A 17085-nucleotide genomic window follows, 5' to 3' on the forward strand; every position below is an offset into this window, starting at 1 on the left:
CATTTAATGATTCATGCAAGGTTTAAGGTTTGAAGTTCAAAATTTCCAAACGGTCCACATCATCATAAGATCCAGATTTTCGATAAAGCACCAATAATTTCTGACTTACCACAGGATTACATGTGTATAATAGTCAACCGTTTAAAGCAAAATTTTGACTAATTTCAGCTGCCGTTGAATATGGGTGTTACACTGTTTCTAGTCCCTTCATGTTAAGGTAAATTTGAAAAAAATCTGTTTTCTTAGAGATTAATTCATCTTGAGAAAAGCACATGATCTGCAGAAAGAGCAATGAACAGACTGAACAAAATCAAACACATGAATCATAGACATAATAACATAACATTCAATTCTCTAATGACTAAAAAATATTAAAGCAATTTACTGAGGTGAAAGAAATTGAGTTACTCATGTTGCTCACATAATAAACACCTTCCTGATGATGAATTTCAGATGCTCTATTTGTTGAACTACCAGGTTTTCACCTGGGGCAACTAATTAGTTTATGGGTGTAAAGTCACACTACAGTAATCCCCTTTGGCTAGCCCAAGGTGAGATGCCTGTTAAGGGGAGCGGACGCACAGAGCAGTAAATTAACATCTAAATGCATGTGGCTTTCAGCTCTTCCTGCAGTTCCTGTTGTCCTCATTAAACATCTTTATGATCTTACATTCTATTTGTTAAACCTGTTGTTGTACTGTACACTAACTATTATGTAGCAGCTACAATGTGCATGTACTCAGTAGTTACAATGTAGGTGCATAATCGTACCTATGGAAGTATAGTATAAAATGGAATTATTAGGGTAGCTTGATGTAAAGTCGCATCCCAGTCCTTACTAGAGATATATCCATTTCTATTTTTTCCTCTTAAAAATGTCTTTGTCTCTCTTCAGAAATAGATTTGAAATAAAAAAAATGTTGTTGGGACCAGACTCTCACCACAGTGTCCTGGTCGTAGATCTCGATGACAATGATGGGAGGGTCATCCCTCAGCTCGCTGGCCTCCCCAAAGAGCTCCACATTATCAAACACCAGCAGCTGGTCCCAGGTGGGGCACAGAGTCTCATTCAGCACCTGGGACAGACACACTGACACTCAGATATCCCCCAGTGGGCTTCACAGGGTCCCTAGCTCAATATTTATTATTGCTTTCATATCAATGTTGCCTTCAGTCACTTTAAATGGTGCATATAACTGATTAATTTACCATCATAATGATTTAGATTTTCATTTATTTCAATTTATTTATCTGATTATAAGGTAGAAGTATATAGATGACACATGAAGGCCAGAGATTGTATTTGATTGGATGATTTGATTGAAGCACCCACAGCAGGTGGTCCTTCTGGGACTAATTACTTTGTACTAGAGCAATGTCCAACCAGAATCACCCACTGGGCTGGGATGAAATAAACACCTCTTCTCAGTCAAAATTCAAATTGTTTGATGTAACCTGATTGGTTGTAAAAAAGGTACAGATAACTGGGAACATGTAAAACCATCCAATGCAGGTTCTGGCCAGTTATCAGTTTATGTGTAGGTTCCCTGCCTCCCTTTGCTGGCATTTCCAGTATAGTGCAGTAGTGTATGAAAGTGGGAATGCTGCGGTATGACGCCCCCCCCTTACCTCGGTGACCTGGCTGTGGGTAGAGAAGAAGACCCGGGCAAAGGGGTCTGACAGGCCACTGCTGTCTGCTGCAAACAGGCTTCGGGCCTGGTACATGTGCACCCTTAGCTGGAACACCTGCTTCACTGTGGAACAGCAAAAGCATGTCTCACACAATGCTCTTCTCCTATTCAACCTATTCAATCATTATTCCCCTCTTGTGTGGAAGGTGCCCTTAGTCCAGACTATTCACCAAGCCTTAGAATGCACAGCACTGAATACAAAGATCAAATCATACACCAGCAGCATCAAACGCATTCACTTTAAAGGCAACACAGAGCCAACTTCTACTATCGAAGCACGAGCGTAGCATTGTAGCAGTTCCAATATGAAGTGTCATTAGCTGTCAGTAAAAAGCACTGAAAAACAACAGTGGCGTGTGCTTGAGGTGTTATTATAACTCTCTTCCTGCAGTGTGAAAGCAAGGTAGAGAGGTTATTAGGAAGGTGACACATTCTGATTGGTAGAGCCCTGAGTATGAACACGCTGATAGTCAGACATGCTTGAGAGGACACAAGTCCTGGTCGACTGTCCTTATGTGCCTCATTTTGCCCTTACGGGAGAGCAGGAAACGGCGGCTCACTTACTGTTGTACAAGAGACTGATGGGGGGCACGGACTGAAGGCCGGGGCCCTTCACAGCCTTGTTCTCCTCAAACCCGTTCGGCAGGCCGCTCAGGAAGTCCTTGCGCTGCTTGTTGAGACCCAGCCAGAGGTACACCTCCATCTTCGCCTGAACCGTCCAACCGGCTGGCCCAAAACCTTTTTTGCCGGGCAGCTGGGAAGCACAGCAAAACAAAGGTTAGATTAGGGATTTGACAGTGTTGGAGGAGGATATGAGGAACCGTTCAGTATGTTGCTAATGAGCCTATTCTATTAGATTTAAAAGGTTCCGAGAACACAAATACAAGGACAGGGGGATTATTGCAAATCTCAGTGTTCCTACATCAACTGAAGTTGTTTGCAGAAATTAAATCAGTTCCCTAATGGATCCTTAATGAGCAAACATCTCATCTCTCTTTCTTCCTGTAGTGTCCTGGACAAACATGTACCCCACCCCTTAGGAAAAAAAAAATTATCTACTTATTTAAAGGTTACTTAAAGGTTAACAATGTGCTTTAGGAACATGCACTATCCATTTGTAACTGCGCACATAAAAGGACTCTGACAAAGGGCACAATGTAACAACAAAAGTCTGACTGGTGAAAAACCTCCGGAATTACAAGGCTCATACTTCATGAATCACTGCAAATATGTTCTTCCCTGCAGGTGCGGGTAAGACGAGGTTTGCAGAGGAACTCAAGCACAAGGGGCGGTGAATCTACCTTGAGGAAGACTGCCTTGACTTTGCCACACTCCTTCCCAGTCTCCTCGTCCACGATGGAGTGCAGGATGTCTTTGGAAGGGATGCGGGCGTAGGCGATGCGCTTGTTGTTACTCATCATCCAGATGAAGATGTCGGGAATGCTGTGCTGAGGCTGAAGGCAAGCATCCGGAATTGACTACATCATTACAACAGGATTACCCATGTCCAGCTTAAGCCCTACTCTCAGAACTACTAGTCCCATACACTGTCTCCCATTTCAGTGAATCATAAAAGGTGGGTGGGGAACACTGATGGTCAAAGACCTTTAAGCTTTCAAGGGAAACCAATTCAAAATACTACACTATGTTTACGTCACACGCTACAGAAAAATGGATCAAAATTATGTCTACAAAAAAAATCAAAACATGCACATGCTAAGAGTGTACGGAGACCTGTTCAGTGTATTTGCTGTGTTACCTCATCGGCCAAGAATCTCAGCTTTTGAAGGAAGTTGTGCACCAGTTTCAGTTTGTCTTTGACTGTGTTCCTCTTCACCTGAGAGCGGATAGTCTTCGCTTGATGACCCATATTTTCCTTTAAAAAAAGCCCATCAAAAGAAAATCTCCTTATACACCACCAGAATAGCAAAGTTCTCTTTCTGTAGGCACAGTCGAACTTGTTATTATTCAGTATGGAGTGCTTTAGTTCAAAGGGTGAGAGAGATGCCTACAGTCAGTACTGTGTGCGGTGGCTTCTTCTCAGCAGGTTCTCAGGACAATATGGATGTTTCATACCTCATTTGCAATGCAAAGTGAGATTTCACCTTTTCACTGATTGGTTTGACCTATCAATCTTTTTTGTCCTCCAAACTGACTCCACAATGATCAGTTTGTCATTTCTTAGCAATATGCATCTGCCGTGTCAGATGAATGGCTGAAAGTAAAACAGGACCTCTGCAATGAACAAGGCGTTTTATCGGATCAAGGGTGTGATTGTGAATATCTCTCTTTTCTGAGTGCCGCACCAGTTCTCTCATGCAGGATTTGAGCCTCTCCCGGTCCAGCTTGGTTCTGCCCGCCTGGTTCTGGTCTTTGTTAGCCAGGGTTACAAAGCGACTAACATAAATAAAAGACAAGACAAACTGGTTATATCCTGATTGTGAAAACTCATTTTGAAGGACTAAAAGTATATATTACAAAAATGGCCACAAACGTATTATTATTGTTACCATGTTGTTGTTTTTTTTAAACTGAAAATGATAGCTTCCCTTGAGCAATGTAGCCACTTGTACTACTTCGGTAAATATGTAGCTGTATTAATGGATAATGTAATGATGTCAACTCTGGCTCGGGCTAGGAGCTGGCTTGAAGAAATTAAGAAAATAAACAATAATAAATTGTATTATTGTACGGTGCAAATTAATATTACTGAACAGCATTGTTCTTCTGAGTTGTTCAATCCCAGAGGCAACCAGTGCTCACCTGCAGCCTGTGCTCAGCTCCTCCAGGACTCCTCTAAGCCTGCGTTCAGGGTAGGCCTTCTCTGTCTTAATAATCTCCTGAACATCATTCAGCCCCTCTTCCTGTAGCAGCATGGAGAATTATAAGAGCGTCAGAAAATGTCACACCAGTGCTCAGTCGGAACACAGACAGGTCCATAGAGCTGGCAGCCACTATCAGTCATGTACCTGTACTTTCATTCCATCTCACACAATTGCTTACTTTCACTCAGGGCTTTTACAATAGAGTTAAGACAGGCTGCGATATACCCAATTTGTTGGTGCCAAACCAGAGCTATGTAATGAACCAGAGTCTCTTTAGTTCCAGTTTGTTGCTTAAAGTGGATTTGTCACAGTCTGGCTTAACCCCACCGTTATAACCCTGGATTCTCTCCCATATGTCAGAAAACAGACACAAAGATTTTTAGAATATTTTAGAGTATCAGCATTTTGTGTTCAGAGGGTGTCTGACCAGCTTATCTGCGATCTTGTCCATTATGTTGGCGTTGTAAAGTCGCCTGCGCTGGTCCTGCCACCAGCTCTTGATGTAGGTGCAAGGCTTCTTCTCAAAATAAGGCAAATGGAAATAATTCCTGAAATAAAAAATTAAACAGAACAGACTTGAGGGACCATTAATGAACGAACATAGAGATATCAAAGTATGACTCTGGAGGTCTATGATCCAGCAGGTAATGCCAGTTCTTTACAATCCACTAGTACTCTGGGAACAGGGGAGGGCAGTTCCAGTAAGCCAGGTTCAGTCAAGATGGTGATTAGCTGTATCAGGTAACTAAACGCCTTGCTGGTGCAAACATCCTGAGGATGGTGAAGTGCACAAAGGTTAACACTCCCACAGATGCAGTCAAATTTGAAGGAATCAGCTGCTAATGGGTGCTGCCTATTGAAACTGCTGTGGAAATTCAGCATCATAATTGGTTTTGTTCTGTATCTGTTATGTTCTATTGTGATGGAAGTCACTCTGGATAAGTGCGTTTGCTAAATGCATGTAATGCAGTGCAATGTATATCCCTGCCTATAGCCCACCAGCCGCCACAGACCGTCTGCTATAGTACATCAAATCCTAAAGAAGAGCAGAGTGTTCCCTTGAGAACCCAACTAGGGTTCTGAGTCCCTGTGCAGCCGGTTCTGGATTGGTTCTGGGTTGATTCTGGGTCACACCTGTCTGTTATGACGGGCTTCATGGGTGGGGTGGTGGAGACCGACATCAGGTCCCCGTCGTCCTCCGCCTCGTCATCACTAGAGTTCTGGATCAGGTCTGACTCCTCCTCGTCACTCTCGCCTCCATCCTTCTTCTTCTTCTTGGTCGACGTCGGTTTGCTCACCCCGTCGATCTGATTCCCATAGTTACCTGAAGATGCAGTAGTTACCGCACATGTAAACTGATGATACTGGAAGTGTCATAATATTCACAAATGCAACCTGACTTTGAATGATCAGCCTATTTATTGCAAATTCATATCTGCATATATAATATAAATGAGACAATTCTAACTATAAAAAATCCATGAACTAAAGTAAAAATTCATATCATGTGATATGGCCAATCTTATTCTAAATTTAATCTACCACCTATTTTAACTTCAGATTTGGCCAGCTCTTGTCTGCAAATTTCATCCATTTTAACCACAAAGCTGCCCACATATTTTTCTTCAAATCTACCCACCTATTCTAATTTTAAACCTACTCACCTATTTTAACTCTGATTTCAGCCACCTGTTTCATCTACCCACCTATTGTCACTTCAAAGTTGATGGGCTTATCGCCAATCTTCCTGTCAATCATAGTGGCCTCTAGGAAGGCTCCGAACAGGAAAAACTCCTCCACTTTCCCAGTAGCAGACTAATGAATGAAAGGCAGACACATATTACATTACATGGCATGCATTTAGCAGACACTCTTATCCAGAGGAAACTAGAACATAAGTGCATTCATTCAATTTAAAACATTAATACAGGACGATAAAACCTAGCTACAGATCCCATACTTCTGACAGGCAGAGCTTTTGGAAGCAGGGTAAGCATTCCTCTGAAAAAAGTGGGTAGGATGTTTCACCTGCCACTGAATCTTAATGTGAATGAATTTCTGCATATGTATTGAAAAGGGGAAACAACTGCATTTGCAATCTTCAAAATGACTCAGACTGTCACTTCACTGAGTGCTTTAAAGAGAAACAATGCAGGCTATTTCAGATAAAACTTTCAAAGAATGGAAAAGTAGTGCAATTATACAGAAACAACGGAAAGCAAATCCACCATATTATGGAATATATGTAAGGTAGCTTTCATCTTTAAATTTTTTCCCTAATTATTCTTCTTTAACAATCACTCTATAATACATATACCTCGTAAATCACATTCACACATTACTTTTAATGAAGTTACATGAATTTTAATGAAGTTAGAATAATGGCATAAGAAACACCAGACAGTATTTATAAGTATATTCTCTGCTCATTTGCACCACATGATTATTTACAAAGACACACTGATTCTTGTTGACCATATTCATTTGTTTTTTGCAAGTGTTATTAAGTGATTCACACTATTATTGCCAGCACTCTAGAGACGTAGCTGGCATTCCTTTCTAATGCAGTTCTGCGTTTCTTCCCATAATCATTCTTAAAGACTGTCCTTACATATTGATTGCTATAGTTTTCCTCCAAGCTGTTCTGAGTGCACTAAGTATTGACTGTTTCTGTTGGCTTACTCTTGCTAACAAGCCAAGTGCTTTGTTCAGCTAGCATTGCAAATATCTAGTGACAAACATGCACTTAACTGAGATTAATATATATAGACCCCCCCCTCCCAAAGCGCAGCAAGAAACACTGCTTGCTACCCACTTGCCCCTTATGTAATTGGAAATGGCTACTGAACACTGATTCAGTGGATGGAATGCTTGCAGTATTTGACTGCTCCGCCTTTGTTGCAAACATTATTTTGGTTTGGAGCACGGTAGTCACCAGACTGAAATCAGGCTGCAGAAACAGCTGGTAGATGAGGGTACTGTTGTGCATGAGCCCCCCCCCACCCCACCCCACCTCACCCCACCCCACCCCACCCCCACCACACACACACACACACACACACACACACACATCCTTCTTGTGGTTTAGGAGTTGCCCACTGTCGATGTCTATGCCTGTGATGTCAACACTGAACCCCTCTGACTGGCATACAGAACTCAGTCATCACCACCATCCAGGCTGCTAGGACTATCACAGCACCTGCTACTGACTGAGAGACACTGACATCAATAATTAAGCCTCTCTCTCTGGGGACAAACAAAGACAAGCTGGCAGACTTGACATGTGTGCTCTGACACTTAGCCTAAGGAAATGTGAGCCGTCATGAGTTTGTCACAGGCAGCTTGACAAATAGGTACAGACCACTTCTGTAACTTTCCACATAGAATTCTACAGTTACTTACTGTATTTTAAGCTTACAATTATATAATTACTCTTTGGATGTTGAAGTATCTTCACTGACATTTTTCTTCCATGTTAAAAACTATGGTTCCAAACAACTCCAATGACCACCTTAGGTTTAAAACATTATGACGATAAAAATGGAGGCACTCTTGAATCAGGTGCTTTCAATCATCATTATCATGATTCTGATCATGCTTCTGATGTACAGACAGATACTATAATGAAGATCATGAATTTTCTGTGCTTTGTGTTGAGACATCTGTATCTGGATTATTGATCTGAAACTTCATCTGGACTTCTTAGTTCAATTATTTAAACAGCAACCAGATCCACAGGTGTTCTATTTGCTGAACATATATTCAGCTCAATTATAATTAAAAAATTGGTCTCGGTTGAAGTGTTCTGATTTGCTGTCTCATGAACATTCATGTAGGTGGGGGATCAATAACAGAACAAGCAAAGCTGGAAAGCTGGCGCACTGCTAAAGACAGGAACCTCCTATTGCTATCCAGAACCTCATGCAGGGAATAAAGATATAAATATCAGTCAGTAAAATAATAAGTCAGTAAATATAAGTCAGTAAAAACATCTTCATTGGAACTCCTTTGCCGAACCAGGAAGGAATGCAGAATGTGTCATCTCTCTAATGAAAGACAGCCTCTGGTTAATAGGGTGCAACTGGGCAAAACGTTTTACTTGCATATAAATGCTTGATTCTACTAGTTATTGACTTGAACGAGTTAAACATGAGTGATTACCATTTAAAAGCAGTGGGAAAATCTGTGTCTGTCGTTCAGAGATAAACCTATGCTGATCTGGACCATGTTGGTGATCTTGACTGACCTCTGAGATGTTGGGCACTGGCTCCACCTGCACCTCAGTGGAGCTCACGATCTCTAAAGAGGTGGTGTCAAGGATCTCCACAGCGATGCTGATGAGCAGCCTGGCCCGGAAGGAGACCCCCTCCCCAAGCCCCTCGTTCAGATCCTGGTGCTCGTCCATGAGGGTGTAGTTCCGCGTGGAGCCGTACATGTTCACCCACGCAGGGCCGAACGTGGGAAGAAAACCTGCCGGTTAAAGACAGTTATCACTGCCAGAGCCCAGGGCATTTTAGCCTCATGTCTAAAAAATAATGGGAAAATGAAGCTTCATTGAGTCTTTGATTTTTACCAATCCTAGTGTTTTACTATTGTCATTTGTCATTTGTCAAATGACTAATGACAATAATGTACTGTGGAAAGCACAGTTTTTTGGAAAAAATCACAAGCAGAATTAAAAAGCATACCTTTGTCCCCATCATTGGCGATCTTCCGCAGATCGATAAAGTGTGTTCCTATGGCAACATCGTTCACTTTGTCCGAATCTCGTATCTGGACCTTCATCCGTTTGCAAAGTGGTGGAAACATCTCGGTGAAAATGATTTGTTCATTCCAGATTGGCTCGTAGCTGCTCTTTTGGACTGAGGTTTTCCCCTGGTTATAAAAGGAGATATTTCCTTTCATTGAAATGATAGTGAATACTGGAGGAAACTGCTGCAATATATTTGTGTAATCATGGAATACCCATGAATGTGTGATACTGTAATATATGCTAGTTTTTCTCAAATTTGGTCCTGGGGACCATTTTTTTTTATTCTAGGCGAGCTCTCAACGAATAAGGTTTGACTGAACTGTATACTGCATACTGAATGTCATTTTGACATCACTTAATCGGGTTAGCGATTTGTTATGGATATAGTTAGTGTGATAAACATGTTTGTTCTAAAAGAAGGATACTAGAAAGAGTGTTCCTACCAGTTACTTTCATTCACTTCAGCCTCCAAAACAAATTAGCAATGCAGGCAGGTATTGACTGAGAGTGATTAGATGTTCAATGGGGCCTAGAACAAGTAGGTAAATGGACCACCTAATCAACCTTAATTGAGACAGCTGCACTGAAAATTGTTCAAGGGGCAGATAAAAATACATCAACTGAATTGATATGAGCACAAATAAAACTCAGGCAATACATTTCTTTCACAAAGACTTTACAGCAGTTTAAATGCCCAGTTGACAAGTACAAACCCGTATTCAGGTAACAACTCAGTCAAGCATAATTATGCGCTCAGTTAGAATGAAAACCAGCACAAACAGCCTACCGTCAGGACCAGAGTTGAGAAACAGTGCTACAGATAACTGACCTTCTGTCCTGCAAAAATCACTTGGACGTAAGGGTCCACCAGGTCTTTGTTCTCTCCAATGAAAGCCTTCTTCACGTTGGCCATGATGCTCGTGTTCATCTTGGGAAGGCCCTCGGCTCTGTAGATCTTCACATAAAAGCGAGCCCACTGCCGTTCAGATGGGACTCCCTCTGGTAACAGCAGGTTGCTGGAACAGCAGATGGGGCAATGTATTGGGAGAGGTCATGCTTCCACAACACCTCCTGTGCTTTCCATACAAATATAAATATATTTTTTTTTCACTGTATATTGTACATTAATAATATATAATGTGTATCCCTGTAGTTTGTATTACTGAATTATTTGATTTTCTATTAATGCATGTTGCATTTTTTATTGGTTCCTTTTTACTGCCACAATTTTTACTTAATCCTATTATGTACTCCTTTTAGTAAGTCAAGTCATACTAGTTTTAGGCATATGGAATTTTTGGAGCTGATGGAAATGACATGGAATTATATGGAACTTACATAAAATATACAAACATATGTTGACATAAAATATATAAACCTGAAAAGATGCAGTAGTTTCCTTAACAAGTATAAAAAGCACATGAAGCAGTTACCACACACCTCTGAAAATTGTTAAAATGACACAAGCTTTTCACATGATGTCGTTTACCCTTCTATGTCGTCCTCATCGGTCTCGTTGGCCTTGTGTGGGGTTTTGATGTTGTCTCCCTTCCCCACCACTGCGATGTCACATTTGACGTAACCTTTACAACCAGCGGTGATGTCATCAGGGTCAGAGAGCATGGCCCATTTGTGGTAGAACTGATGCTCTGTGAAGGGGTATTGAGGGGTATTGAGGGGGTAAAGAGCAGTTGTCAGAAATCCTTTAAATGTGTGGAGAAGGACACCACTATAATGCAAACTGCTGGATCTGAGTGCTTCATACCAGGCTGTGAATAGACTGTGCCAACGTCCAGTTTAAATGTGCCGACTAGAGTCCCACTGCGCAGGAGGTTCTTTGAATGGATCACCTGGTGAGCAGAGAGCAAAGTTCACTCTGTGGCTTAGCAGGGGACTATAAGAATAGTGATGTATATTCATTTCATAAGGTCACTGCTGGACTTACCGACAACTTTAAGATCTTGTCAAACATGACATCAGGAGGAACGTGGAAGTCAAAGACAAAATACTAAACCGGGAGAAAAAAGCAATTAATTAATGGATCAGGCAGTAAATCTGATGTGCATTTGAATTAATGTAGAGCAGTTAGTTTTATTTTCACGTTTGAATTCTGAAGAGAGGTCAACCTGCAAATACTGAATTATGTGCTTGGAGGTATACACTAAAGACATTAAAGGTTCATGCATAAATGAGATTTGATCCCAGAAACATAGGATGTTTGAACCTTTATTGAAAATAAAATGTTATTTTGCAGTACACAAATAAATAAAATGTATATGATAGTGGCGATACAACATAAAGGTTTAACATGAAGTTTTGCCAAATACTTGAAACTGTGAACCAGCTATAATCTCATCTCTTTATTGAAAATACAGGCAGAACTAAGAGCATTGTGGTCCACGTGTCAGATGAACACAGTTTGCTTGAATTTACATGAGCAGACACTCATTTCTGCCAGTGATTGTTACTTGGACACACCTACACAAGCTCTTATCACTGCCTACCAGGTTCATGCTAACAAGCCTCATTGTGGAAAATGACATGGTAGCCAGTTACATCACAAGCCTGTGTTTTTTATCCTGGCAGAATCTCAGTCCTATTTCAGGGAAATTTCTATGCTGTTATCTTGGGCACTGAGTGATAAAACTGTGAAGATTCCTTTGTTGCCCACACTACAACATCCATAACACCATTGCAGTGCAAGGGCTTCAATATGAGAGGGCTGTTCTCTCACCTCAGGGCTTCTTTCAGCTATGCCTCATTACAAGGAACAGTGTGAGATAAACAGACAGCTACTCCGCAGCCTTCATTACTGAATTTTTAGCTGAAATCAATTATGTGACCCGAGGTTCAACACAACACTCTTTTCAATATTCTCCATTATAACACAGATGCGAGTTTAAATTTTCTATTCACTTTCCCAGCACGTGCTTTGGATAGCAAACCAGAAGAGATTACAGAGATGAGGGGTTTCCCCCATCAGATGCCTTTTCTTTACCCCCTTGACCAAATAATAAGGATTGGTTACCTAGGTTGTGGTAAGGGTAAAAGATGTTTTTGAATTACACTTGAAGAAACCATGACAGTGGGTTACCTCATTGTAGTAGGGGCAATTTGTTGACTCCTTCATGGACGTGTATTTCTTCTCCTCTCCAATCTCCACGCAAACCACTGGATCCATGTTCAGTCCAACTAGCTGTCGGGCCTCTATCACAGTGATACTAATCTGGGAAGACATTTTGGTTGGACCACAATGAGAATGAGTATGTGCGTTCCGCTGTCTGTTCTGCTGGTAATCTGCCTGTACACACTGACATACTCTATTCTGTAACTTATTTGCTGATGAAATAAATTGACTGTTTCCCTTCTATGTACTTTTTATAACTTTTTTCCCTTTTCTTCTTCTAATATGATGCACACAACATCATGAACACGGTAAACTTGATATGCGGCACTATGTTTTTGGAATAATGTCCTCGTACTAATATTCTCTGCTTTTTTACTACATCAATCATTCAGGATCCTGTTTCCTTTTTTACTGATTCAGCAAAAACTAGAACATTGAAACAGCTGAATCTACTGCAACAGCAGAGCCTTTTTATATAGTGTACACTCAACATTTGGACATCACCCCAAAAATAATCTTTCCTTATGTTTTTTTTTTATGGCCAAATGACCATATGTAGAATTTACAGTTTTAGAGTTTCATATTCCATGGGGCATGAAATCTTGGAACATTGTTGTTCAATTATTTTTAAATCTATCCAAGCCTAAACCGCAGGATGCACAAATGAAGATGAAGAATTACAAAGCTTAGTCCTTTCATCGTCAGTGAAGTCTGCAGTCTTTGTTGAGAGACAGACGAAGCCAGGTTCTCTGTATTTAGGCCGCTGACTTTGCAATCACATTGAGACTGCTCCCTGAGCCGCACTGCATAATGAATATATCACCTACTTCCTCTGCAGACTCCCTGAACAAGGCAATATCACGGAGCACAACTGAATATTGTGTTTTTATCATTAACAATTCTGTAAAGAGACAGGTTAAAAACCTTAGAGGGGATAACCATATAATCAAGATTACAGGCAAACCACCAATCAACCCGTCGGACTGACTGGTAAGAACAGACACCCTAACTATTTGTCATAATGAATCATTAACACCGAGCTTTTGTACTCACTTGGTAATCTACAGGTCTCCCGGCGCTAGGCTCCATTTTGATATCCGGCTTTGATCTGAGGGAAAGAATACAAAGAATTCTATGTTCAAGCGAAATCTCAAAAGGTGACTGGTGCTTTAGGAAGATAATTTTTAAAATTATTACTCCCCCTTAAAATTCTTGGAAATTACTCACACAAAAGACTTGTAAAGTAAAAAATTTTATTACATAAATCTGATTTACAACAATTGCCAATATTTATCTATTTAACTTACTAATTTATATATTCCTTATTCCTTCCCTGTCCATTTTTACCATACTAGGAGAGAAGTGGAAGCATCACCATTTGCAGAGAACAGATGCTGTCTATGTTCCAATTCTCACCTTCCTTACATAAAGTTGTTTCATGGATAACTCAGCAGAGAGTTTTATTTACAGGGGCATTAGAAAGGAACTCAAATTAAAATGTGTAATTAGTTATTATATGGTGGATTTTAGGATTTTAGTGGCTTTAGGATATAGCTTTGGAATATTCTACTTCAGCATTGCATATAATTAAGTGCTTAATTACACTATGGTGCTGAGTCAGTGAAATAGCTTTCGCTTTCTGTTGTAGAGTACTGTATCTTTGTCGTTTCAACACTATGAATGAGACAGTTTGAAAGGTATAGGATGAAACTGTATGCAGTTTGGGAGCAAGTGTGATGAATTGACCTTTTGTTGGAAACGTTGGTGGTGACGGCGGTGACAGAGGCCAGAGAGATGGTGTCAGGGTCCAGACCGCCACCCAGCCGCATGGCCCTGCGGTCAAGGTCCTCCGTCTCCAGAACGGCCGGCTCATCTGAGATTCACAAAGACAATCCGGAGGGTTAGGGGTGTGTATGTGTGTGTGTGTATGTGTGCGTGTGTGTGTGTGCATGAAGGCTGTGCTGTCACCACGGTGACACGGTTCACACAGTTCACACAGGTCACCTCGTATGAACCTACAAGTGCATGAGTGTATTTGCAATACAAGAGGCAACTCTGTCTAACTCAAGAGCTTCACTGCAATGCCAACAAACTAATAAGCTGCCCATGGCTTCTGCTATGTATAAGGTGTCATTCAAAAGGTGCAGCCAATTCAGTAACAGCTAGCCCAGTTCTCTATGGACTCCTTCCAATACGGAAATTTACCAAACCAAAGAGATCTTTTAGCAAAGATCTCTGGGTATACAGCCGCAGGCTTTACCTCCTTTCTTGTGGTCATCCTTGGAGGAACGCACCTTTCCCAGCTTCATGGCTGAAAACACCCCCTTCCCAGCTCTGTGTGAGAAAATGCAGAGTTATCAATGATGAAGATTAGGTTTGCGAGGTGAAATTACCATTGAGTAATCTGACACCTCAGAGGAGCACATAATGGGACAGCTTTCATTTTCAGCTGTGTTTCAGATGTGATGTCTGCACTGAAGTCCTGACTCGTGCCCTTTCTGCCAGTTTTGAGCATGTTACGTTAAACCGAGGTCCTGATTTCAACCGTGAACAGTACAAAAAGCAGTGCTGTGCTTTTTCAAGAACTTATAACTAATAAATAAGGACACTGAGGTCGGATATCGAAAGAAGAAAGCTTTACCTGACACAGGGTGGTCCACAGGGTAAGAGCTTATTCTGATTTCTGTGTTACGAAGTGGTTCAAAGTCTACAGTGGAAAGCATACCGAGCACTAACAAGGCTCTCATAACCCAATCTATCTTTTTTATGCTATGAACAAAGCAGAAGGTCAGTGAGGAACATTTTTACACTGTTTGGTTTGACAGAGTAGGAGGCAGAGGTTCTAACTATAAGAAACAGTGGCAGAAACAGCAGATATTGTTTGGTATTCACTTTCCATCAGTATTCTGACTTTTCAGCAAAACAGTCACATAGGTCATGAATAATTAGACTGGAAAAATGTCTGCATGTGTGCCTATGTATGGGAGGGGTTATGTCCAGGGGAAACCATTTACAATACAGCAATTTCAACACAATATCCAACGACAAAGAGTCCTGTGGTATTGGGTGACCCCAGACAGATATTAAATGTATCAAATGTCCACACACCAACAAAAGACGGATGATGTCACTGCCCAACCTACAAATGAGACATATTAATATTTAAAGTGGATGTGCTTGATCCGTCAATTAACTGTAGATACATATCACCTCCTTCATGCAATGTGGGAAACATAAAATCTTCATACAATTCATTTTTCATGCAATTTTACACAAAGTGAACTACAAATGATATCTAGTCTTAATTTAAAAAATTAAACTGACACACAAAACAAACCAAACAAAATGACCAAACAGACAAAACAATTTGGGGTATAATACAAAGCAATACTATATTATAAAAAGGAATCGTCTTTCAATATTTTGAAAAATGAATAAAACAAAACACTGCAATGTCATACTATAATAGTTAGTACAAAACACATAAAGAGGAAATCAATGTAAAAAATGTTGCAGATGGTAAATTTTGTATGCCCATAAGCATCTTTTCATTTCATTGTATACATTTATATATCATATTTCATAATATTAAATCGACCCATCTTTCTCAGATACATTCACAGCAATAATCACATCGTAAGCATGAGTCATGAACCAACAAGCAAGATAGAATGAGCTTTCACCTTGTTTCAGACATATTAATCTTATAAGATGTTATTACTGTTTATACCAACATGTTTATCAATGTCATTATTAATATACCATTCTCATTCAAAAATATGCAGAGCAGGTAAAAAAAAGCAAGAAATGACACCTGAAGCCCAGCAACAGCAATATTTTAAATATGAATGATACCATATGTCAGCTCTCCTTGCATTAAACAAATAATGGAAACTTTCGCTACATACCATACAAAAGTTGCAGTTGTCTTTCTCCCAAATCCAACTCCAAAATGAACCAAAGACCAGGCAGCACCAAGAACTCAAAAGTTTTGCCCCCCTTTCCTTGGAACAGTTGGCTCTACAGTCCCATTTTTCGAGTTTCTGTCATGGAATCATAAAGCTCACAAAAATAAAGCTGGACCAAACAAATAAATAAATAAATGAGTAAGTAAGCGTGCTGTAAGCTGGTTTTGTAGGAGGCTGCGATTGGGTCGGAGAGACAGAGTGCACTGATGAATTGTGAATGAGATAACCCGAGACACCGGTGATTGTGACCAGATCCCACTGGCATTGCACCACTGAGGAACGGCATGGACCACTGAGCCAGCCCAGGGCCTGTCATACTCCACTACACCGCGCACAGCTCAGTACGCTAAAATCCTGCCATATGACTTCAACGCTCAGACCGATTGCAATGAATCTAAAATCCTGCCTTAAGGTTTAAATGTTGTGATCCATCATGATTATTCACAAGACAATGGGGTGCACTTTGCAGGAATTGACCTGGTGAGCAGGTCAATTATATAGCTATATCTATAGCTATATCTTAGCTATGTGTATGCATGAGAGGAACAAAAACATTAATCTTGAAAATGGAAACAAGGTTTCCTGCTGTATATGTACTGTACTGTACATTTTTCTACAGATTTCATTAAGACAAGGTTCTGATCCATCTCTTGTGACACCTTTCACTTTATAGCACAGGGTTGCCCTTCTTGCTGGGCACAAGAGAAGAACTATTCAGCAC

The 17085-nt window shown here is 40.6% G+C and overlaps 1 protein-coding gene across 1 annotated transcript in view; it reads right to left on the bottom strand.

The window, feature by feature from the left end:
* The window catches only part of otofa (otoferlin a), a 93347-nt gene that overhangs the window by 23763 nt on the left and 52499 nt on the right, over positions 1-17085 (bottom strand). The window contains exons 6-25 of the mRNA XM_036549549.1: positions 14657-14730; positions 14143-14269; positions 13450-13504; positions 12364-12495; positions 11215-11277; positions 11035-11119; positions 10759-10918; positions 10099-10285; positions 9205-9391; positions 8763-8986; positions 6223-6331; positions 5651-5840; positions 4944-5064; positions 4455-4555; positions 3998-4088; positions 3451-3567; positions 2993-3145; positions 2256-2445; positions 1630-1754; positions 942-1076 (exon numbers count right to left, since the gene is read on the bottom strand). Coding sequence (XP_036405442.1) covers positions 942-1076; positions 1630-1754; positions 2256-2445; positions 2993-3145; positions 3451-3567; positions 3998-4088; positions 4455-4555; positions 4944-5064; positions 5651-5840; positions 6223-6331; positions 8763-8986; positions 9205-9391; positions 10099-10285; positions 10759-10918; positions 11035-11119; positions 11215-11277; positions 12364-12495; positions 13450-13504; positions 14143-14269; positions 14657-14730 — 2626 coding nt within the window. The remainder of the gene's footprint in view (positions 1-941; positions 1077-1629; positions 1755-2255; positions 2446-2992; positions 3146-3450; positions 3568-3997; positions 4089-4454; positions 4556-4943; positions 5065-5650; positions 5841-6222; positions 6332-8762; positions 8987-9204; positions 9392-10098; positions 10286-10758; positions 10919-11034; positions 11120-11214; positions 11278-12363; positions 12496-13449; positions 13505-14142; positions 14270-14656; positions 14731-17085) is intronic.

The sequence above is a fragment of the Megalops cyprinoides genome, chromosome 17 (genome assembly GCF_013368585.1).
Source record: "Megalops cyprinoides isolate fMegCyp1 chromosome 17, fMegCyp1.pri, whole genome shotgun sequence".
Taxonomy (NCBI): Eukaryota; Metazoa; Chordata; class Actinopteri; order Elopiformes; family Megalopidae; genus Megalops; species Megalops cyprinoides.